Source organism: Phycodurus eques, unplaced genomic scaffold (genome assembly GCF_024500275.1).
Source record: "Phycodurus eques isolate BA_2022a unplaced genomic scaffold, UOR_Pequ_1.1 contig_27, whole genome shotgun sequence".
Classification (NCBI taxonomy): domain Eukaryota; kingdom Metazoa; phylum Chordata; class Actinopteri; order Syngnathiformes; family Syngnathidae; genus Phycodurus; species Phycodurus eques.
The window spans coordinates 355,903-380,274 of NW_026904024.1; the positions used below are offsets into that span (position 1 = coordinate 355,903).

General features: G+C 46.2%; 1 protein-coding gene across 1 annotated transcript; it reads left to right on the plus strand.

Moving 5' to 3' along the window:
• The first annotated feature begins 8,383 nt into the window (after positions 1-8,383).
• Positions 8,384-15,798, plus strand: tex261 (testis expressed 261). The gene is made up of 6 exons (XM_061669898.1): positions 8,384-8,583; positions 10,519-10,598; positions 10,667-10,820; positions 10,901-10,968; positions 13,816-13,918; positions 15,067-15,798. The coding sequence occupies exons 1-6, from the start codon at positions 8,514-8,516 to the stop codon at positions 15,180-15,182; spliced, it is 591 nt and encodes a 196-aa protein (XP_061525882.1). The 5' UTR covers positions 8,384-8,513; the 3' UTR covers positions 15,183-15,798.
• The last annotated feature ends 8,574 nt before the right edge of the window (positions 15,799-24,372 follow it).

The window sequence follows — 24,372 nt, forward strand, 5'->3', positions numbered from 1 at the left end:
GTGGCCTCCCATCGACACCGTAACAGGGTACCCTTCCTGTCAGCTGTCGAAGGCCTCGATAATCCCGCTGCTGAGCCGGGGCAGGTGGGTTTCTTTCACGCCTCCGAAGCTCTCGGCTGGTCAAGATGCTCAAATACCGGACGCCATCTTGGTGTCAGTTGTGTGCGTCTCCGCCCGGAGACGCACACGCGTGCCTCCCAGAGGTCACCGGGAGCTGTACGCGGTCGTGTTGAGAGGGAAACCGTACGTTACTCATACTGTACTTTACTGTAGGAGGAAGAAGCATATGAATCATTTGGAAGTGAACCTCTACGCTACGTAGTCTTCAAGAGTTAACCTGAGTCAGGTGTGAGCCACACCTCCAACCTTTTGGAGCTGTTCTAGCAACTCGGAAACAGACACCAATGAAGAACTGTCTCTTGTCAAGATGCATTGCCTGATGTGTACGATGCCTCGCTCAAAAAAGCTCTCAGAAGCCCCATGATTAAGAATTGTTGACTTTTATAAAGCTGGAAACTGTTACCAAAGTATCTCGGAAAGTCTCGACGTTCATCAGTCCACGGTTAGCTAAACTGTCCAGAAATGGAGAAAGTTCAGCACTGTTGGTTCTCGTCATCCCGTGAAGGTGACTGCAACAGCGCAGCGCAGAATGATCAAAGAGAGGCAGAAAAAAAAAAGAACCCGAGCGTCAGCTGAAGACTTACAGAAATCTGTGTTGACAAATCTATCAATTGTGAAAGATGTCTTTAAAACGATATGGATCTGTGCCACCGCTCTTCATGTGGGGCGGCTAGCATAGAGATTGCTCCCATCAGATTTTGTTCAACTGAGGTCAGCGCTGTATGTTTCAGACCTTGAGGCTTCTGAGTTTTTAAGTGGGCAGCCCCCACCTCTTCGATGCTTTGTCGCTCAGCCCACGACACCGCCGTGGAGCTCGACCGCAGAACCGGCATCCTACAACTGCTCCCTCTGCCTTTTGGGTCTGCACCACACAGCTCTGATCCCTCCGCTGCTAAGTTCCAGGCTCTCCACCTTCTCTGCTGGCTCTCAAAGATGAGGACCTAATATTTCCCAAGCTTCCGTTTTTGTGCCTCCTTGATCCTTTCCTCGCAAGGTACCGTCAGCTCTATTAAGGCCACCTGCTTTGTTGACTGGGACCAGAGCACAATGTCTGGTCCGAGACCGGCGATGACAATCGTTTCTGAAAACTCGACTTGACTCTCATTTCCTAGTCCTTTGCCGTCCCAAGGATCCCTGCACATCTGTCCTGCTTGTCTGCCTTCTCACCAGGCCCGAGGAAGCTGATCAAACGGGGGCCTTTGTCACGGGCCTCGCTTCCTTTCGGCTTCCTCTCCTTCTCCAGTCCATTCGGCGAGTTGCGCTCGCGGTGCCACCTGAACCTGCCCTCGGTCAGGCTTACTCGACAGAACGACAGAATGTGTTCCAGGTTTGCTGGTCTCTTGCACTGCGCACACAAGGGATCCACTGTCAATCCCCATCTTTGGAGGTTTTTCAGCGTTGGCGATACATCGAAAGAACTTTATTTGAGGCCCCTCCATATTCCATACGTCCTTACAACCAAGAGATCTTCCACGGACACTGTCCCGCTGGTCCGGGTGCCCTGCTGTTTCATGGCTCCTACCTTGGCTCGCTTCCTCCACTGCACAAATCTCAAACTGCACCATCCCTCTCCAGTGCTTTGCCTTCTTACAACTTGCTCGGGTGATAATTCCCAGGCCCAGTCTCCTCTGCGGCGTGAGTGTACAGTTTACACACTCGCGCAGCTGGAGGCCACAGCCGCACCGAATCGGTTGCTAAATGTGGTGTTTATCCCGCGACATATGAAGAAGGCTCATATATTGTTCAGACGAGTTTTGTCGTGGAAGTGGAACAAAACCTGGAACTCTTGAATGAAAATGAACATTCTTCGAAAACTGCTCAGAGACGCAAGAATGTAAATAACATTCATCATTGGAGACATTTGACCCGGAACAGCGTCGAACTTTGTAGGGCGAGGCTGCTGAAAAAGAATGCCATTTTCAAATAGTTTCATGTATTTGTATTTTGGCTCATTTACAATACTGCTTAACGATTCGAGCGCATTGTTTACTTTGGTGCGGTGGCGGCGTAACTTTGACGTGAAAGGTGGGGGAGACAAATATTGTTCTGTGGCCCCCGCGATGATTTCTTTCTCACCCCCCACTTTGAAATGCATCCATCGGGTGTATTTGAGAGTCACGTGCAGATAAAAATGATGTCTAAAGCAGCAGCCTCGGCAGTGGTTCTCAAAGTGTTGTACGGGGGGGGATCCATCGCGCACAGGGGTGTCAAACCCGTTTTTGTCACGGGCCACGTCATTGTTATGTTTTTCGTCAGAGGGCCCTTATGACTATGAAAACCATATAAATGTCCTGTCACTATTATTTCATCTAGACAATTGACAACGATTTGATTTTGAAATCAGAATTCATGGAAAACTGTGGCACACAAATATTTTTTTACAATGCACGAAAAGAACAAAACCTCTTTAGCAGGAAACATGAAGGAGGCCCACTTTAATTGCTTTAGTGGGCTCCATAAAGTGGTGCGATGGACCAGATCTGGCCCCCGGGCTTGGAGTTTTACATGTGTGCCCTCGTGGTATGTGAAAGAATCGCGGAATTAAATGTAAAATATTGCAAGGGCTAACTGTACTGTACTCCGCGCACGCGACCGATGAGGCCCCGCAGCGGCCGGTGAACGTCTTCGCCTACCAGGTGTGATCACGTGGCACCTCGTCTTTTGTCATACGTTCGCACCTACGGACGAGCCGGGCGTGACAGGGCGTGCCGCGGCGAGGCAGCACGAGCTGACCTCCGGGTACCCGCAGCCAAACGCTGGCTGGAGGAGATGCGTGTGCATCATCTTACCGTCACAGAGGAGATGATGCAGTGAGACAGGATGAAGGGGATCTCCTGTCTCTGTTTTCAGTTGGAGTCGACTTCATCCACATCTGAGTACCACCGCTATCACGTTGCAATTATAGGAAGCATCAATACTATACAAAAAAGGAATATAACTGCACACAAGTGCATCATCCAGCTTGATTTAGAATCAATAGTCATCTAATATCATGCCCAACCTTCAAATTAAATGAAATTCATCATACTTATATTATTCGATGTATTAGTTTTGACTTTTCTTCTTCCAATTCAGTTAGTTTTAATTCAAATGCTTCCATTTGTGTGAGATCAAAAAATAAAAATCCCAATATGTAATACGTAATAAAAACGCAAGAAAAAATTCCATCCATCCATCCACTTTCCATACCGCTTCTCCTCACGCGGGTCGCGGGCATGCCGGAGCCTATCCGAACTCTGGGCGAGAGGTGGGGTACAACCTGAACTGGTCGCCAACCTATCGCAGACAAAAAATACCAGTTAAAAAAATACATATATGAACTTTCTAACAGGCCCTGCGATTGGCCGGCGACCAGTTCAGGGTGTACCTCGCCTCGCGCCCGAAGATAGCTGGGATCGGCTCCAGCGCGCCCGCGACCCGCGCGAGGAGAAGCGGAACAGAATCAGATGAACAACCGTCCGCAAATCAAATACACGTTCTCTAAAACAGTCCGCAGAATTTTAGGTACAATAAGTGCAGTGCATAATATTGCTTCTAAAGTTCGATTCGATGCGTCACAATGTACAGTAAAACAATTCATGATACACATGCTGTAGTATGTGTCATAGTCTGTGCCCTGCAGTTCCCCTTTTCGGAGCTCGGGTGGCGCTTTATGACTCACCCTTCTCTCGCGCTCCCTAGCAATCAGGATTATCCATCAGCACTCATCGCTGTCTGCATATAAGCCTGCCAGCTTCGAGAAATATCGACGTATAAGTATATATAAGTATCGACGTAATCCGTGGTACACAGGCCGTCGTTCGCGACTCCTTGTAACTGATCTCGACGACTCGCGACCGTACTGACCCCCTTGTGTTCGTGTTCGTGTTCGTCTTCGTCTCCGGTGCTTCTTCCGTGTCTCCCGCCTCGCCGCCCATTCCAGCGACGCCACCCAACTACTCCACCTGTCCATGCTTCCGCTTCCTACACCTTCCATGTTCCAACTGACCGCCATCGTCCCTTGGCTATCCTACCCGCTGAGCGATTATTTTATAAACCATTCTCATCGACTTCCTCCGCCTCCGTCTGCTTTTGGGTCCAGTCCAACATCACACGATTACCAATCGTGACAGAATACTCTGGCCGCTTCTGCATCATCCCCCACTGCTTTCGAGGAACCTAAGCCACTCGGCAAGACCAAATTAGACCCTCAGGAACGTCAGCGCTTATTGCGGATAGCCGGGTCATTTCATCGCCACAGGCTCTTTAAAACTAAAAGACCGGGCTCACCACGACCAGAGAGCGCCGTGGCGAGCCAAACCACCACGTCTCGTAGCTCTCCTTCCCGTACGACCATCCCTTCGATCGCAATACCCCTGTCACAGCCCTCATTGATCCCGGTGTAGATGGCAACTTTATCCATGAGGGTTTGGCACATCAGCTCCAGCTTTCCCTCGAACCCCTCCCTTCTCATAAAAAGGTTACAGCCCTGGATGGGCGACTCATCTCCCCTGCCAGCCACCAAACAGCTCCGTTCACTCTACTCATCTCAGGTAATCATCGGGAAACCATCCAACTTTTTGTCATTCCTTCCCCGGACACCTCATTAGAATCAGAATCAGAATAAGAATCATCTTTATTTTGTACCCTTAGCCCTCCGGCTAAGGGTACTAATCAACGCGAAAGGTCATGTTTGAAATGAATTGGCAAAGACGAAAATAAAGGACAATTTGGCTATGATTTTGCAAACGTAAAATGTCGCTTGAGTGAACATTGTTTTCAAAACATTCTGGTTTTCATTTGATTTTGTTTATAAAAATGTTTTTTCAAATTTCGTGTGAGTAATTTTCTTTGTTTTCATTCACGATATTAACCTGGTGACCAACCAAGCAGAAGACGGAAAAAACGCTGACGTCTACAATGAGAACAAATTTGAAATCTGATTGCTTAAAAAAAAAACAATAATAATAATAATAATATAATATACAGTAGTTTAAATTACATCAGGCAGCACGACTGATTCTGAAGACCCTGGGCAGATTAGATGAAGGTGGTAATATTAACACATAGAAGCTGCCCTCTGATTGGACAAACAAATCTAACATTCATATATGTACTGTAGGAAATTGGACAACTCCCACGATTTGTTGTGAAGCGACGAATGTCTTTTTCCTGACGCACTTTTGTCTGTACCGTGACGCAGGGAGTGTATCTGATTGGGCCACCGCTCTTTGCCCTTTCAATAAGAATTTCCTTGACGACGAATGGCAAAAACTTTCAAGCATCAATAATTTGGGAAAGTAGGACTCCAAGAGTGACTGTGTCAGCATGGGAACCATTTAACCCTATTTTGAAAAACAAAAAAGTCGTTTTTTTGTTATTGTTCAAACGATATGAAAATGAGCCGTGTTTGGTAAGCGTTTCAGTTGTCGCCGGCAACAACCGCCCACCGCCGCCGGCGCATCAAATCCGGAGCTTCCGTCCGAGGTGTTCACGAGACAAAAGCTCCGTACTCGGAGCCACATCAGAGTGTCTCGCGGCCCAGCTGCCGCTCTAACGAAGGAGCTTCCTTTATACGGCCGTCCCGTCCCCCGTAATTAGCGGTCATCAGAGAAAGGCCGACCTGCCGTTGCCTGATGTCAATTGTGGCCTTTGTGCGTCGCGTCTTCCGTGTAGCCGACATGCTTACAAAAGGGTGGCTCGTCGGGGTCCCTACCTGTGAAAGGGGCCCCCCGACCGGTCGCCCCATTCAGTCCCTTTTCTCTCAGGTCATTGTCGAAGACCTCTCCTCCCCCGCGTTGAATGGCTCTTGTGTGCGTTTCTAGTTGTCTGTTTTGGTGTACTTGGAAAACACCGGCCATTCACGGCGGTGCGACGGTGCCACGCCTTAAACAGGACATCAGTCGCCTTTTTGTCTGCTTTGTCCTTTTGTGTGTTTGTATTTGTGGCGAGCGTGACGCGTCCAGCTTATCGGGCCAGCACCGTCTTCGGTGCGAGTAAAGGCTTTTGTGTTTGTTTTGGACCGGTCGTTTTCTTCTTCGGGCTATTTTTCCCGAATGCTCTTCAATCAGCGAGTGACCGCAGTTCTTTTCTTGTGGCTCACTGTAACAACGTTGATAACACTGGTGGGAAGTAATCAAGCGCAAATACTCCGTAACTGTTTATTTTTCCGGTGATTTTTTGACTTTTTCTCCCGGAATTTGAAAAAGGATAACTGTACTTTCGACTCCTTACTTTGTCAAACGAGGCTTGTTCGTTTTTTTTTATTTCAAAATCAATCATGTCACAATGTGTTGTGCATAATTAACTCATTGAATGATTTTTTTTTTTTTTTTTTTACTTTTGTACTGAAATACATTTACGCCTAAACATGTTAACTTTGATCGAAGTCAAAAAGTCAGACGCGTACTCAGTCAGTACAAGCGTATAGTGTAGTTGTACTCAAGTACAGAGAGAGTACTTTTGCCCACTTGTCCTGTTGTTCATCTCAATAAAAGTAAGAACAATGAGTAGCAAGTGTCCCATCGGAGCGCAGAGAAGCACATTCGTGATAGATTCAGACGGAACTTGTCGCACGCGAGGGGAACGCAAACAAAGGCATTCGGACGTGGCTAACGTCTGCGATGGCTCTCCTCCTTTAAAGCGGGCTTGAGTGCGCCTTAAATGCCGGCGCCGTGAAAAAAAACAGCATTCTTTCCTCCTGAGGTGTCGGCCCGTTAAAGCTCGGCGGCCGCGATGCATCGAAGCGCTCGCCCGACCGAGGTAAGAGGCTCCCCGTGACTGACACGCTTCAGCCGAGAAGTATTTGGAGATGCCGCAGGTCGCCTTTTGTTTTCACACCTCCGCACAGATGCCGCACGTGTCTGCTGAGGCGCCTAGAAAGAAATCCTCGCTTGCCTTGCTGCCATTGTATAAAAGCGTTACTCTCACCTTCGACTCGGACGCCATTTTGCCGTCTTCACACCGTTTCGCATTACATATTAACTTGATTTAGCCCAATCGATGAGAGGCCCTGCCTTTCCACTCTCCTGCGTGCATTTTTGATCGTTTTCCTCACCGAGGTGTCGGCTTCTGGAATCAGGTCATAAGTAATGGCGAGTCTACGCGTACGGTGTGAATTTGCGCGTCGTGAGACTCCCACACAGGAGTGAGAAGTGATTCGTAGATGCTGTCGTCAACAGGAAGGATTCTGCCGGCGGATGGCCGCTCCACACGCACCAGAGTCCAAATTGCACACGTTTGAGGAACTAAAACCTTATTTGAATTTTGCTATGAATGGAGGTGATTGTACATTCGAGCTCTGTTAGCTGCTATGCAAATTGGTCAAGCTGTATCACAAACAAATCTAATCTTAGACACTAAATATCTTTTCTGCTAACACGAGCAATGAGTGCCCCACTCTATTACGGCGGAAAACGTCAAAAACTAGGAAAAGTAGGAGAGAAGGAGTGACCTCGGGTGTACTCGCGGTCAGCGCAATGAGCTTGAGGCCGCTTCTGCCGAGTCACTTTTTTGTTTTCGTGGCACAACAGGGATGCGTGCATGTCGAAAGGCAACTTCAGAGCATCATTTACGACTATTGATAGTGTGTCTTCATTCAGACACACTATTACCCCCAAAAAAAATACAAAGACATGAGATAAATCAGACAATAAATCTGATTCGGCACTTTTCTGTTATATCAGCCCCCAAAAGAGCTTTTTTTCCCCCTCTTGATGACCAACCTACAATATACGATACGTCGTTAGCCTCACAGCATATTTTGCCCAAGTCATTTTGAACGTCAACTGTCACGACGTCAATTAAAAAAAACACAAGCACGCTTCGGCTTTTTTGCGCACGGATTATTTGAAATTTCTTGGCGAGAGAGAAAATGCCCGCCAATTTTGTACCGTAAACACGGCGCGGAACAAACTTCCCAAAACAAGACGAGACCACCGAGCTTCAAACTCTGTCAAACTCCTTTTGTCACGCGCCGCGTTGCAGTTCAGAGGGCCGTTATGAGTGTACTTGCGAATTCTAACACGCCCATGACGCACAGTGTACGTAACATCTGTCGAGATGCATCACGTGTACACGTCAACATGACGTTTTACATTGAAACTTAATTGACAGAAATGAAATACGTTGAACTCATGAAAATGCACATGTGCTATGTCACGTTTGAGCTAGGAACTAACCCTTTTAAAAGGTTCCGTAACCCAACGGCTCGGACCCAACATGCAGGCCGCTGTTGTCCTCCAACGGCAGGCGGCGCTCGAGACAAAAGAAAACCTGCGCGGGCCCTCCTTCGAGGTTTCTCCCTTGCTTGCGCCCGAGGGAAACCTTTGACCGGAGCTGCGTTCCCTGTTAGCATTGCTAACTGAGCAGCTAACTGGCGATTGGTTTGCGTGCTTCCTTTCTCGTGCTGAGAGATGTGGTTTATTTATTTGCTGAGCTGGCTGTCACTGTTGATCCAGGTGTCCTTCGTCACTCTAGCGATAGGTAGAGTACGTGCTTTACGCCGCTAATGTGAGCTAAGCCGCTGCTACCGTTAGCCGTGTTGACGAGGCGACGGCGAAGCGCGTATGACGAACATTTGTTAGGAAAGCCGGGGAAACAATTCACGTTTTAGGGCAGGCGGTGTTCGTTTGGAACTTGACGGATTTTTGCTTATTAGAGCTTCCAACGCAGCCGACCGAGGAAGCGTTACAGTAACGAGGGATTGCAATGGCTATCGCTCAATTTGGCCACTGCAGAGTGTAAATGGGGGAATTGTCGGTTGCTTTGACGAGCTAAATATGCGAACGCTCTCTTAATGTGCGCATTTTATTGTGAAAAATCGGCAATGGCATAAATAGTTCCCAAGATATCGGAAATGCGCTGAATATTTGGAAGCATTTTAGTCTTCTTTAACGTGTCCCTTTCCTTAAATCGTATTATACGAAAATACTAAATGATGACCCCGGAATCCTGTTTTCTATTACATTCAATGTTTGTGTGTTTTTTTTTAGATGTGCCTGTATACGATCACTACCATTCTAGAAACAGTTACGCACACAGAACACGTTCAAACAATATTTAATGATTTCATGGCGACACAATATTTGGTCCAACATGATTTTTTGTTTCCTCTGCCATTTTCAACTGCCATAACAACCACCATATTGCAACGCATCACACACGATGTGGCCTGAGGTTAGAGTTGCCTGTGATGTGACACTTGGGCAGCAGGTGGTGTCGTGTGCACATGAAGCATGGCCGAAGTGTTACGACGCTTCATGAAGCGTCAGCTTGCCATCACTATTAAGAAGCGACGGTACTTTTGCTCCGTTACAAGGATCTCAATGTCCTTTCATTGATCGATTGTTGCTTATTCGTTAACCATTTCGTGCGCGAGATTTCGACCTCCGCATCGGGCGCTGTTTGCGCCGATCGTTTAAGTCTAGTTCACCAATCAAACGACACAAGAAGGTCACATGACCTCACGCGTCTTCCGTTGGGCTTCCCGCGCATAGCTATTAAGACTAACTTTGGGCAAGAGGTGGGCTGCGGTGGGGATCAAGGTCATCTGGTCATCGCGGCGTGAACGTCGGACAGCGTGAGACTCTCGAGACGTTTGGTGATGGGTGTTAGAGTGACTGGGCCGTAGTCGTTCAGGCAGATCACTGTGTTCTTCTTAGGTACCGGTACGTTGCCGGTTGTTTTAAGGCAGGTGGGGACCACAGACTGCAGAAGCGTGAAGTTAAACCGATGGCGGTCGAAAACCTCTGCTAGCTGGCCTGTGCGTGCATGCGCCCTGTCCGCACCTGCTGCTTATCGCTTGATACAATGGTCACGGTTCGGTACGCCACTATTGAACGGTTCAGTGCAGTTACATACAGTGCTACCTCGCTCGCCAACGGCTGATTGAAACAGATGTGGCGAAGTGAACATTGTCCATGTTTGCCACGCTGGCGAATCCGAATTGCCTGCGTCGAAACTCAAGCGCCCTTCCTGATAAACGTTAGCTTGAGCGCGCTCACTCTGCCGTGTGTGAACGGTGTTCGTGGTTGAGATTTGCCCCGGCGCCGTAAAATGCTTCAATCGGTCGACGACCACTTTGTCCTGCTTTTGACATCTGTTACAATTAAACGACAGCTACAGTTATCCGGCGAATATCGACAGGCTTTTACCACCAAAGATTTTGAATATGATTTATTTTCAACTGCAATTTTTGAATTTGAGAACATTCGATATAAAGTCCTGAAGGGCCTTCTTGAGGATTATCAAATAAGCGAATCCATGTAACACTTTTACTGTAATAGATAAGAACATGACTAAACATTGAAAATATCTATATCTATATCAATCTATATTCGCACACTGTATCAGGGTTTGTCCTGTATTTATCACGGGGGGCCTCATTTCTTAATATAACCAACCGCCATCTCGTCGCAGCTGCTGGTCTGTACTACTTGGCAGAACTCATAGAAGAGTTCACGGTGGCCACCAGTCGAATAATAAAGTACATGATCCTGGTAAGCCAGTCGTCAAACTGTGCGCTGGAGTGCATGTGGGCGGGCGTCCCGTTTATTTTGTTGTGCAGTTTTCGACAGGCGTGCTGGCAGGTCTGTACATCTTGGAAAGCTTCCCAGCGTTGATGGTGGCAGTGGGACTCTTCACCAATCTGGTCTACTTTGGCCTGCTGCAGACATTTCCGTACATCCTGCTGAGCTCACCCAACTTCATCCTCTCCTGTGGTATGTGCCCGCAAAGAAAGCCCTTATCGAGCTTGGCTTCGTTTGATGGTGTTCAAACTGTTCTCTCCTCCACCTCGCAGTGTTGGTTGTGGTCAACCACTACATGGCCTTCCAGTTCTTTGCGCAAGAGTATTATCCTTTCTCAGAGGTAACGTGGCCTCGCATCTGACTCCATGTTTGCTCGATAGCATTTTTGAAAGTGTCGGAAATGGTTTGCTCAAGGCGAAGAGTGCGTGAAAAATTCACTCGATGTTGGGAACAACCCAAGTAATCCAGACGTACAAAGAAAGTCGAACAAAGAAGATCAGGAATTAAGTTGTGTGTAAAAATGTGAAATGACACAGGGAAGAAGTATTGAACACGTGAAGAAAGGGAGGTGCAAAAAGGCGCGGAAAGCCAAGACAACACCTAAAATCTATCGATAATCAAACTGCAATCCAGCCCTTTGTCAGTGCAAATGAATATCAGCCGGTTCAGTCATCATCGATGGCCTGCAAAACGTCTCGATGCCAGTAAACTTTACACTGATCTGATCGGTATCGGCCGATAATTAGCATTTTAGGATGATCGGCTGTAACGGCATCATCCGCCGATCCGACCAATGACGTCATTGACATTTACCCCACGTCGCCGTCGTGTACAGTATATTCGAATCCAAAAGCTAGTTTGTTTTTAGCCTTGTCGCGTGTCTTTTGACGTAGTGCTGTAGATATCTGACCACCAATAAAGTTATTTAAATTTTTTTTTAAAAAAAACACGTCGGCGGTGTGAGTCAGACAACCCGCAAAGCCTCAGGCTGCAAGACAAATTTGGTCTTTCACGATTGCACGATGTCAGACGAATGCAATAAAATCTTGTATTCCCATATCATCGCATCCCGCTTTTTTACGATCGCTGGGCTTCATCTTGTCAACTCCAACGCGACCGGATACACTCGCTACCATGGCGACGACAACAATAATGGATCGCGGACTAGATTAGAAAAGCCACACCCTTGTCTATATATTTGCATTTGCTCTGACAGCTCACAGTGCATGTCAGAGCAAATGAGAATCATGAGGTCAAGGGAACTGCCAGAAGAAACAGAATTGTGATCTGGCCAAGGTTACAAAAAAAAACGTTCCTAAGAGCACAATGGCCTCCATAATCCTTAAATGGAACTGAGGAATTGGGGGAGAAGAGCCTTGGTGAGAGAGGTCACGAAGAACCCAAAGATCACTGTGGCTGAGGTCCAGAGGTGCAGCCGGGAGATGGGCAAAAGTTCTAGAAAGGCAACCATCACTGCAGGCCTCCACCAGTCAGGGCTTTATGGCAGAGTGGCCCGACGGAAGCCTCTCTGCAGTGCAAGACACATGAAAGTTTGCAAAAAAGAATCAAATACAAAAAACACCTGAAGGACTCCAATATGGGGAGAAATAAGATTCTCTGGTCTGATGAGACCAAGATAGAAATTGTTGGCCTTAATTCTAAGCGGTATGTGTGGAGAAAAGCAGGCACTGCTCATCACCTGTCCAAGGCGGTCCCGACAGTGAAGCACGGTGCTGGCAGCATCACGCTGTGGGGGTGTTTTTCAGCCGCAGGGACAAGGACGACCGGTTGCAATCGAAGGAAAGATGAATGAGGCCAAGTACAGGGATATCTTGGACAAAAACCTTCTCCAGAGTGCTCGGCACCTCAGACTGGGCCGAAGGTTCACCTTCAAACAAGACAATGACCCTGAGCACACAGCTAAAATAAAGAAGGAGTGGCTCCGTGACTGTTCTTGAATGGCCCGGCCGGAGCCCTGACTTAAACCCAATTGAGCATGTCTGGAAAGACCTGAAAATGGCTGCCCACCCACGTTCACCATCCGACCTGACAGAACTGGAGAGGATCTGCAAGGAGGAATGGCAGACGATTCCCAAATCCAGGTGTGAAAAACTTTCAATAATTCCGTCTTTTTTCTGTCAATATGGAGTGCTTGCGTGTACATTGTGGGAAAAGAAAAAATGTTCTCCTCCCACATCCCAAAAACATGCATGGTAGGTTCTTTGAAGACTCTTAAGTTGCCCGTAGGTGTGAATGTGAGTGCGACTGGTTGCTTGTTTCTATGTGCCCTGCGATTGGCTGGCGACAGTTCAGGGTGTACCCCGCCGCCTGGGAAAGGCTCCAGCACTCCCGCGACCCTTGTGAGGTGAAGCGGCTCAGAAAATGGATGGATGGATGCCATAATGCACACCCCATTCGGAGGACAAATAGCATCACTTCCTAGCGTAACATCATGCTAAAAAACAGCATACCGACAGTGAAGTTCGGAGGTGGGAATATGATGGTGTGGGGCTCCCTTTCAGCAAATGGTATTCGTAAACTTCACATCATTGAAGGAAGGATGAGTGGGCAAATGCACAGCCAAAAATCTGCTGCCATCTACGAGGAGGAGGAAAATGAAACCAGGGTGGACATTTCAGCAGGATCATGATCCAAAACATATGGCCAAGGGAAACAAATAAAGCTGCGAGAATGGCCCAGCCAATCGCCTGACTTGAATCCAATCCAAAATCTATGGAAAGAACTGAAACTCAAGGTCCACAAAAGAAGCCCACGGAATCTTCGAGATTTGAAGACTGCCTGTGTGGAATGGGCCAAACTCACCCCAGAGCAATGCACGCGACTAGTTTCTCCATACAGGAGGCGTCTCGAAGCCGTCATCGCAAACAAGGGCTTTTGTACAAAGCATGAAATAAATACCAGTTGGCGTGTTCAATACTTTTTCCCTGTGCCATTTCACATGATTACACACATCTTAATTCATGATCTTACTTGTTGTACGTTCTTTGTATGTATGAATTACTTGGATTGTTAGCAACCTCTGGGGAAATTTTCATGTCAATAGCACCTTTGGAAATATATTGACTGAGAAAAATGGTGACGCGTTAAGTACTTATTTCAGCCGCTGTATTGTTTGATTTGCTCTGAACATTTCCTCTGACTGAATGCCCTCTCATTTTGACCTCAGGTGCTGGCATATTTCACCATCTGCCTATGGGTGATCCCATTTTCCTTTTTCGTGTCACTGTCAGCGGGCGAAAACGTGCTTCCATCCACCGTGCAGCAAGGTGGTGAGTGACTTGGTGCTGTAGCAGCTATTCACAGTCTATCTAGCACCTGTGGGTCATATTCTATGAGTAAGTCAGAAAACGTGCGCAGCTGCCAAGTTTTCCCGGATTGTCCACTTACGTCATTTTAAGCACCAGAAACACACTCTGGGTGAAGCAACCTTAAAATAATAATAAATATAATAATAATAATAATACTGCGCTTGGCTGGCAACCAGTTCAGGGTGTACCCCGCCTCTTTATACTTTATAGAAGTTGCTGAAAGAAAGTGCAGGGTAGACTCCCTAATGTTTAGCAAGTCTTCCCTTGTATAAGTGAGTCGCGTAATGTCTCCAAAGACGAACGAAAAACATAGACGATACTAGAGAGTACGCTACTGATGCGACGACACAATTCGGTGCCATCTTTGATTATTTATTGGAATATTTTGTGTGTAAGTCACAGGACCTCATATCAGATCAATTACTAAACCAGCCTTCTCCCAGCTGAACAACAATATCCAGAGTGAAGCCTTGGCATGTGCCAAGCACACCAGGAGAAGCTCTTCCATGTGTTTATCCCAAGGAGACTTGACTGTTGTAATGGTCTTCTGACTGGACGCCCCCAAAAGAGTATTAACCATCTGCAACTCATTCAGTATGCTGCAGCTCGGGTTCTGACCAGAACAAAGAGGTCAGAACATATGACTCCAATTCTAAACTCTCTACGCAGGCTCCCACTCAGCTTTAGAATAGATTTTAAAGTTCTGCTACTCGTCTACAAATCACTAAATGGTTTAGGTCCTGAACTCCGCCAGCTGAAGAACAATATCCAGAGTGAAGGCTTGCATGTGTCAAGCACACCAGGAGAAGCTCTTCCATGCTTTTATCTCAAGTCGACTTGACTGTTGTAATGGTCTTCTGACTGGACTCCCCCAAAAGAGTATTAACCATCTGCAGCTCATTCAGAATGCTGCAGCTCGTGTTCTGACCAGAACAAAGAGGTCAGAACATATGACTCCAATTCTAAAGTCTCCTCACAGGCTCCAAGTCGGCTTGAGAATAGATTTTAAAGGTCTGCTACTGGTCTACAAATCACTAAATGGTTTAGGTCCTGAATACATGAAAGAAATGCTCATGGAATATAAACCCAGTTTTTTTTTTTTTTCTTAGATGACGTGGTGTCCAATTACTTCACCAAGGGCAAGCGGGGGAAGCGCTCTGGGATCCTCCTGGTGTTCTCCTTCCTCAAGGAGGCTGTGCTCCCCAGCCGGCAGAAAATGTACTGAGGGACCGGACTCCGGGGGGTCGGGTGGGCAGGACTGTGGGAATGGTGTGTATGTGTTTGGAATTCCAATGTAATTGTGGTTCAAGGGGAAAGAGGTTGGACGAATGATCCGTGCAGCGTCTCCTGCTGGGCGAGCTGACGATCTTAACCGATCGTAGTCCCCACCCGCACTATCGACCGCATCGGACTGTCTCGTTAAGGTGTTGAAAAGCATATTTGAGTTTCGCAAGACACACCCAGAAAGCTTGTGCTAGGTTGCCTGGACCAGTCATGTTACAGTTCTACAGGCAGTTTAGAAGATGAATATTTATGAGACCTTGGGAGTACAGCAATTTCGGAATGAGCTTTCGAGACATGTAGCAGCTTAGAAAACAGTCAACGAAAGCACTTGGCAAAGGTGAATGAAAGCCACCCGTCATCACATCCACTGGACTGTTTTTGATGAACATATTTTTCTACCTTGATTTGAGCATCAAACGTGCACGGAGCCCGACCGCAATCGGAAACCTTTGTAAGCGATGCCGTTCATTAGCTTTCCGCAAATCCTACGCAATGCGCAAAATTACTGAAACCGATTGGAGTAAAATGATTCTTGACTGCACTGAGCAAGAGCCCGAGTTTGACTTCCTTTACTGTTGGATGTTTCTTTGTATTGGTCGATTTGGATTCCAAATGTTGTATTTTTCATTTGCAGAGGTGGTTGACCCGAGTCACGTGACTCGACTCGAGTCAGACTTACTGCAAGTCGCCATTTATTTTTGGCTTCGCTCTAACTTACGGAGGACTTCGCTTGGTCTTCATGAGGCTTGACCTGACTCAAAGTTGAACTGCACGAGTCCCCTTTTTCCATTTGAAAATCTGTATTTTTAAGAAAGGGTTCCATTTTAGTTTTTGAAAGAAAATACATTTTTTATGTAGTATGTACGAACCTGGCAACCCCCTCGGCCACCTCGAACCCAACAAAGACAGGTAAGTTACGTTAGCATCCCAGTTTGGCTCAACGATCGCCGACATTAACAAGCGAAGACAAACTAATAGACGATGGGAAAACTGGTTCTGGACCATTAAAAAAAAAACAAAAAAAACAATGTCATTTTGAATATGTTAGTACAGCGAACAAATGCAAGTAGAACTACTGAGTACAGAGCGGGGTTGCCACATTTACCTTGAAAAAGTAACTGAGTTACTTTGTTGATGACTTGATTTCAAAAGTAACTTTTGAGTTACTTTCAGCAGCTGCCAAGTGGCAGGAATATCACTTATCCTCAGAGCTAAACTGAACCTATTACTTGGTAATAATAAACAATCCCCTCCCAATCGCTTCATTGTGTTAATTGGATAATGAGCGGTCTGCGTGATCGGTGCCATCTTTTAAACGCTAAACCGCTCTTGCGACCAAACACCGGCCGTAAATTTGAACCCGACAAAACGAAGTAGGCTGAAATCACACGCCGAGTACCCAACCAAATGAAAGAACAGATGAGGAAAAAGGGATCCAAAGCCATTTAGAAAGTTTTAGGACTCCAGCGAATCACAATCAAAGCAATGATCCACAAATGGAGAAAATAATGGAATCGCGGTGAACTTTCCACGGCGTGGCCGTCGGACAGAAATGACATCCGGGAGGTCACAAAGACAACCAGGACAAAAGCCAAAGACAATTCAACAATAAGGAAAAGACTGCGCAAAAACAGCGTCCGGGGCAAAAACCACTGCTGACAGAAAAGAGCATAAAGGCTCATCTTACTTTTACAACAAAAAAACACCTGAATGATTCCCAATACGTCTGGGAGAATATTCTACAGAGTGAGAGACGGAAGTTGATCTTGTGTCTTGTTACATCTGGCGTAAATGTAACAACATTTCCAATAAACATCCTCATATCACCAGTCAAACGTGGTCCTCGCGTGATCTCTGGGCCTTATCGGAATCCGAATCCGAATCATCTTTATTTGCCAAGTATGTCCAAAAAACACACGGGGAATTTGTCTCCGGTAGTTGGAGCCGCTCGAGTACGACAACGGACGGTCCGTTGTCGTATATCGTTGGCGATGGAATGAGGAAACGCCAACGTCTCGTGTGTGTGAAGCCACGGACCAATCACAGCCTGCCTGCATGGACGTGTGCGTGGTCTCCGGAAGCATCAAGATGACGCCGGTGACTCAACGTGACTCGTAGCTGCGCTTCCTATGCATTTGAACAGAAAATATGAAAATTCAGCTATTCTAATGATGAAGTCATTGAAAAAGAAAATCGATGTTAAGCACGGACCATAGAACTAAAACGGAACAATTTAATGTCATGATAAGGCTTGATTTACTATTCGCGTTGCAGTGGAAAGGAAAGACCAGCAAGGGCCAGTGAGGCTCTGCCTCACTTGCCTACCCTGACCGCACGTCACTGAATGGAACCATGAATTGTCATCATCAAAATCAGGAAGGAGAATGTTCGACCATCGGTTCGCGAGCTCAAGCCGAAGCGCGCTTGGTTCGACAATGATCCAAAACACACCAAGTCAAATTCTCAATGGCTTTAAAAAAAAATAAAAAATAAATAAATAACTGTGAGTGCCAATGCTTGTTTGTCTCTATGTGCCCTGCGATTGGCTGGCGACCGGTTCAGGGCGTACCCGGCTGGGATAGGCTCCAGCACGCCCGCGACCCCCGCGTCAGGAGAAGCAGAATGGAACATGAATGAATGAATGAATGAATGAATGACTTTCTGACCCCGTGCTGCCCTCTGCTGATGAATTGGGTGAACTCTAAAACCAGGAGTTGTGAAATGAGCCCTTGGATGTGTTTTCCTAATTCATGCGCAACCTCGCCCAGGACCAAAGTTGCCCTCGGGGAGCTCCTGGACTCCGCTGTTGAGCTGGAAAGGGTTAGGCCGGGTACGAGTTTCCGGTGTCCGTTTGCGTTAAGCTACTGGAATGCCATCTGACAGAAAAATAACCTCAACGTGGTGTTGGGGTTGGTTAGTATCAATAGTTTGGTGGCGGTACTTTTCCAGGTTGACAGTTCATCGTCAGTTTTCTTCTTTTTTTTTTTTTTTTTTTTTTTTTAAAAACGAAGCCATAGCTCCTTCAACGGCGTCAACTCGCTTTTGAGCTTCGACACGTTTCTCATGTTGTCGCTTTGCGTTTGCCTCGAGACTGCAAGTTAGCATGCCGCGGAAGTGTCACGTGCACACAGAGTGTTGCGTGCTTGCACGAGTCCGTTGCTGGCCATACAGATACAGTTAGCCTTATTGGCAATATGATTTTAATGTGGCAAAAGAAACCTTACTGAATAAGCTAAGCTAGGTTGGCATAGATTTGGTAACTCATCTTGAGGATACGCAGAACCTGACTGGAAAACGTTACAGTCAAAGTTTGAAGAAATAATCACCCAAATGTCACCCTTAGCCAGACTAATAGCTAATGCGCACGCTGACAACAATGTCAACAGGAACACATGGAAGTAAAGAGCAACATTTAGCTTGATTTTCTACAACTCCAGTACTGTACAGAACCAAATCGAATTCTGGGTTTTCATAACGCTTTTTGCAGACGACAGTCTCAAGACCGTCAGTGTGAGGAACGCTGACAATGGTCAAGGCAGGAAATCACCTACGCACGCCATGTCTGCATGGGCTGTCACTCAAACAGAGCCTTTTTAGAGGCATGAGCTTATGTAGCGCGTGCGCATGGTTCCCTCAAGTGGACGAATAATAGCCGGTGTCGGGAAAGTTCATTTTCCATGTGAACTAGTTCAAGGTCTAGTTCGCTGTTCCAAAAATGAGCTTTTTTCCCCCCCCCAATACTGTATGTTGCTAACGGGCTATTACCCTCAAACTACTTGCATTTTATTTCCCCATTGTCGCCAGCCACTCAGTCCACACTAGTAGCCAGCTGCAGCTTTCACCCTGCAATCTCGAAAAAAATGAGGAAAAACGCTTGAATGGTCTTTTTTAAAATGAGGAATTAAAACCAAAACAGGATTTCTGTCCTTAATGTGCAAACAAAAACACACAACACGACTCAGAATCCTCTTTATTTGCCAAGAATGTAAAAAAAATTAAAAAAAAGACTTTAACACCGGTAGTTGGAGCCGCTCTAGTACGACAATAGACCAAAATACTTTTAAAAAAACACACGATGGAGAGTCACTGGTAATGTGATCAAGCTGGTAGCATTACAGTTGCACAAATGATGCAGAGTCCAATAGCAATTTCATGACAAGAAGGAAGATGTTGCAATGTTTGCTTGTTTTTAGTTTGCATCGATCGATAGCGCCGACCTGAGTGAAGGAGCTGGAAGAGGTGGCGACCGAGATGTGGAGAATCCGAGAGAATTTTGCGCAGCATGCGAGTCCTCAAGGCTGGGTAGGGGGGCTACAGACGATTTTTCCAGCAGTCTTGATTGTCCGAGTTTGGCCTTTTTTATGGCAGCACCAAACCAGACTGCGATGGATGAACCGATCCATCGCACTGATTCAACGACTGCTGTGTAGAAGTTCATATGTCGAAAGTCATCGTTATGCTGCTCGAGTATATTGGAGCATCGTGGCCGATTGCTATTTTGGAGATTCGAGTCAACTCGATGGGGATTTGGCGAACGATGAAAATCACCTCCCATGGTCATTGTCGAATTGGCCGACAAGTTTAACAAATGTGAAAAGTGCGTGCAAAAAAAGGCGGGATCATCTTTATGAGGAGCATATACATTGACAATTGTGTCAAGCTTATTCAATATTGTAGCCTGTATAATTATATGTCGGCCTTCTGGATCTGCTACTGTACTATTTATTGTAAAAAATAGTCTTTTATGGACTAGTACTGAGACTCCTCTTATAAAAGGCCGAGATAACCTGAGTGGAATTAGTCAATGAGACATTTTTCTTCTGACTTATTAGTAAGGTGCGTTTCTTGTAATAGGAGGAGGTCTGTTTTAGGTTTTGTGGTATAATCCATCATCTTAATTGTCTTTGCCTGTGATCGAATGCCATTGACGTTCCAAGACACGAATGTTAAGTGTGACATATCATGGGCGTGCGTATCATCATTTTACATCGATTTGGTACGACGCATTCTTTGTTGTTGTTGGGGTTTTTTTGGACAGTTTTCGGGAGATTTTTCAGGTGGACACGGTGAAAAGTAATCTTGTCGACTGTATCTTGAGCGCGGACATCATCAACTTTTGAATCTGGAGAGAAAACGGTTCAGCAGCCGAAACGGTCAACGAGCTGTCTTGACTCAATACCGTCTGACCTTTTCGAAGCTATTGCAAAGTCTGTGCTAGCTAATTTGCAGCTAATACTCAATTGCTCACTTCAGTCAGGCGAGTTTCCTAAAGCTCTTTAAGTAGCTGCCATGAAGCCTCTGCTAAAAAAAAAATAGAACACTGGACGCTTCCATGTTAGCAAGCTATAGACCCATCTCAACTCTCCCTTTCATAGCCAAGATTGTTGACAAAGTTATTTTTCATCAACTCAGCAATTTCTTGAACTTAAATGGACTTTTTAACAAATTTCAATCAGGTTACCGAACTCATCACAGTACAGAATCGGGTCTTATCAAAGTGCTCAATGATATAAGGTTGAATACTGACTCTGGGAAGGTGTCAATTCTGGTCTTGTTGGACCTCAGCGCGGCTTTTGATGTGGTAGATCATCATATGCTGCTGAACAGGTTGGAAACGTGGGTAGGACTAAATGGAACAGTCCTTAAATGGTTCCTGTCCCGCCTGGAGGAAAGGAGTTACTTTGTAACCATCGGAAGTGTTCAATCTCATCGAATGGCACCCGTGGGGTCCCTCGAGGGTCAGTTCTTGGAGCCCTCCTGTTCAGCCTCTATATGCTACCCTTGGGTCAAATTTCTTCAGAACTTTACTTTTGACTATCATAGTTATGCAGATGATGCACAGTTATATCTAGCGGTGTCTCCAGATGATTACGGTTCAATTGAGGTGTTGTGTCACTGTCTAAAACCGATAAATAACTGGATGAGCCAACATGTTCTTCAATTAAACCACAATAAAACTCAGACAATTGTTTTTGGCAATAAAGAGAAGAGGATTGCTGTTAGTAAATACCTGGAGTCACTCTCTTTAAAAACCAAAGACCAAGTCCAAAACGTTGGTGTTCTGATAGATTGCGACCTGACTTTCAACAGTCATAGCAAATCAATGACTAAAACTACCTTCTACCATCTGAAGAACATATCCAGAGTGAAGGCTTGCATGTGACCAGGAGAAGCTCAGCCATGCTTTTATCTCAAGTAGACTGGACTATTGTAATGGTCTTCTGACTGGACCCCCCCCCCCCCCCAAAAAGAGCATTAAACAGCTGCAGCTCATTCCGAAGGCTGCAGCTCGGGTTCTGACCAGAACAAAGACGACAAAGACATATTACTCCAATTCTAAAGTCTTTACACTGGCTTCCTGTCAGCTTTAGAATAGATTTTAAAGTTCTGCTACTGGTCTATACATCACGAAATGGTTTCGGTCCTGAATACATGAAAGAAATGCTCATGGAATATAAACCCAGTCGGGCTCTGAGATCGACAGATTCAGGTCAAACAGTGGAGCACAGAGTCCAAAGCAAACATGGCGAAGCAGCACTTAGCTATTATGCTGCGCACAAATGGAAGAAGTTGCCAACAGAAGGGACGTCAGCCCCGAGTGGGAAGGTTTTTGAATCCAGGTTCAAAACTTTTTTTTAAGAGCATTTCCACTTTAAAATGATATTTCTTGCACTGTACGCTCTTTTAATTATCTTTTCATTTTTTTCTTCTTCGTTTTAAATGATTATAAGCTGTTTTTTTTCTTTGTTTTTAAATGACTTTAATCGTGTAAAGCACATTGAGTTAGTTACCTTGTGTATTAAATGCGCTATAGCAATAAATTAGCTCTGCTATTCAAAACATTTGTCAAAATGTCATCGTTTTTTGAACGGATGGTCTATTTTTCTATTTTTTATTTTCAAGTAATGAAGCTAATCTATTCCAATTCGGATCTAATTTATGAACCCATGATGTACTTTTAAAAATGTTGTTTGGAAATATAACTAACTATTTGTCGCCCGGGTAACAGTAATTTGGTCATAGAAATAGGAGATTTATTAATGACGACTTTGGCTAAAATGAGGCACCCTACTTATCCCGCTATTGTGTGCAACGAGTAACTGCGGTGTGAAGTTTGGTGCGACGCGGTTAATTCTGCTGAATCTATTAATTAAACCCATTCCACTCTTGTCTTTATATCATCGGGATTACCGTCGTGAAATGCAATAAAACTCAAACGCTCCTATCGTTCAAATGAATCTGCCGTCAGACGAGTACGAGGTCGAAGGGCACAGAAGGAGCCGCGAAGCCGCGTCACCGCGCGGCGGAGCTATTTCGGCCGATGTTAATTTGCTCCGTGTTCGCTGGGCGGTTCACAGCTCGGTCAGCCCTCTCTGATACTACACGGCTGCCCGCGTCAGGAAAGGTTCTCGCGTCACATCGCATTTAGGTCGAGATGCCGCTGAACTGTAAATGCACCGCGCACGGGGACCCGGCTGCCCTGCGGCCTCCGGGTCCTGGAGTCCCTCGATTTCCTCGTCGAATCCTCGTCTTCCGGGCTGCGTTTCCCTCAAGCATCCATCTCGGAGCTGCCGCTTGCTCCAGAAAACACATTTGTCCTTTCTTTCCTTCATCGTGTGCATTTTGCTCAAATGACGAGCATAAAAATGGACCTCGTGAGTGCGGCAAGCGAACGCATCTGTCTTTGTACGACGAGCTTGTCCCCTTCACACCAACCTCGCAAGTTCCAATCCCATGACGGATTCATCCCATTGTTCACAAGCACCCTATGTGGTCATTATTATTATGATCGTCACAATTATTCCCATCTGAATGAAATGCAAGTAACGCTTCCCAAATGACAGTTTTACATCTGACTGCGGCTAATTAACGAAGAGTTCTAATCATCTGCAAGTAAAACGTGAACCGGTGGTGACCTTTCTGAAAACAAGGAGGTGATTCTTCTGCACACGAAGACATCAGCAGTGACTTCGCGTGAAGTCGTCACCCTGAAGTGAAACTTGTTGAAGTGTGCACGCGTAAACAGTCCCCGGGAGGAGCGCGCTTAGCATCGTAGCGAAGCAGCCAAACGAAGGTCAAGTCACTGACCAACGTAATTGGGTCACCTTCGTCCCAACGTTTTGCTTCCGTCAGATGTCTCGGATGCTGTGCAAGGTTGCTGAATAATAAAAACAACAACAACAAAAAAGTCCTCTTTGGCAGCACATTTAAAATTGATGGAACATCCACACTTACCAGGCCCTGCTAAAGGGTTAGAGGTACCATACATGGCGCAAAAGCAGCTTTAAGGTCACTTGCTGCTCTTCAAATATTAGCTTTGCGAGACCAGTTTGGATTTTACCGATTTTGTCACCGATTCTGTTCATAACTTTTATGGACCGAATTTCTAGGCGTAGGGGGGGGTCCGGTTTGGTGGCCTCAGAATTGCATCTCTGCTTTTTGCAGACGGCGCGGTTCTGTTGGCTTCATCAAGCCGTGACCTCCAACTCTCACCGGAGCGGTTCGCAGCCGAGCGTGAAGCGGCCGGGATGAGAATCGACACCTCCAAATCCGAGACCGTGGTCCTCGGTCGGAAAAGGGTGGCGTGTCCTCTCCGGGTCGGGGATGAGATCCTTCTTCCTTATATGCTAAGCAGTTAAATGTATTGAAAGGGTTAGCCCTAACCCTAACCCATGTCAAAGTGCAAGACACCGAACCCTAATTTTGTCCCACTGGGCTTGGATGGCAGCAGTCACCCATTGATGTATGAGTGGGTCAATGTGAGGCTTTGGGCACTGTGATGGTGTACCTAAAATGCTATTTAAGTGCAGTCCAGTTACAATTTTAGTTTGAGAAATTGTCATTTCTTTTTCAACCACTCAAATACAAACATTTTTATTACATTTTTATTTGAAATTCTAAAGCATGAAACCAAAATTCAGTCACCGATGGTGTGGTGGTACGCTCGCCTGACTTTGGTGCAGGCAGCGTGGATTCAGTTCTCACTCAGTGACGCCGTGAATGTGAATGTGAGTGCGAATGGTTGTCCGTGTCTATATGTGCCCTGCGACGGACTGGCGACCAGTTCGGGGTGTAGTCCGCCTTTCGCCCGAAGTCAGCTGGGATAGGCTCCGGTGCCCCGTGACCCGAAC

What these genes read in the sequence shown, in the direction of transcription:
- tex261 (XM_061669898.1), top strand. Translation starts at nt 8,514, where the DNA reads ATGTGGTTTATTTATTTGCTGAGCTGGCTGTCACTGTTGATCCAGGTG. An exon ending in CAACTTCATCCTCTCCTGTG is followed by an intron (nt 10,821 to 10,900) that starts GTATGTGCCCGC and finishes TCCACCTCGCAG; the next exon opens with TGTTGGTTGTGGTCAACCAC. An exon ending in AGTATTATCCTTTCTCAGAG is followed by an intron (nt 10,969 to 13,815) that starts GTAACGTGGCCT and finishes TTTTGACCTCAG; the next exon opens with GTGCTGGCATATTTCACCAT.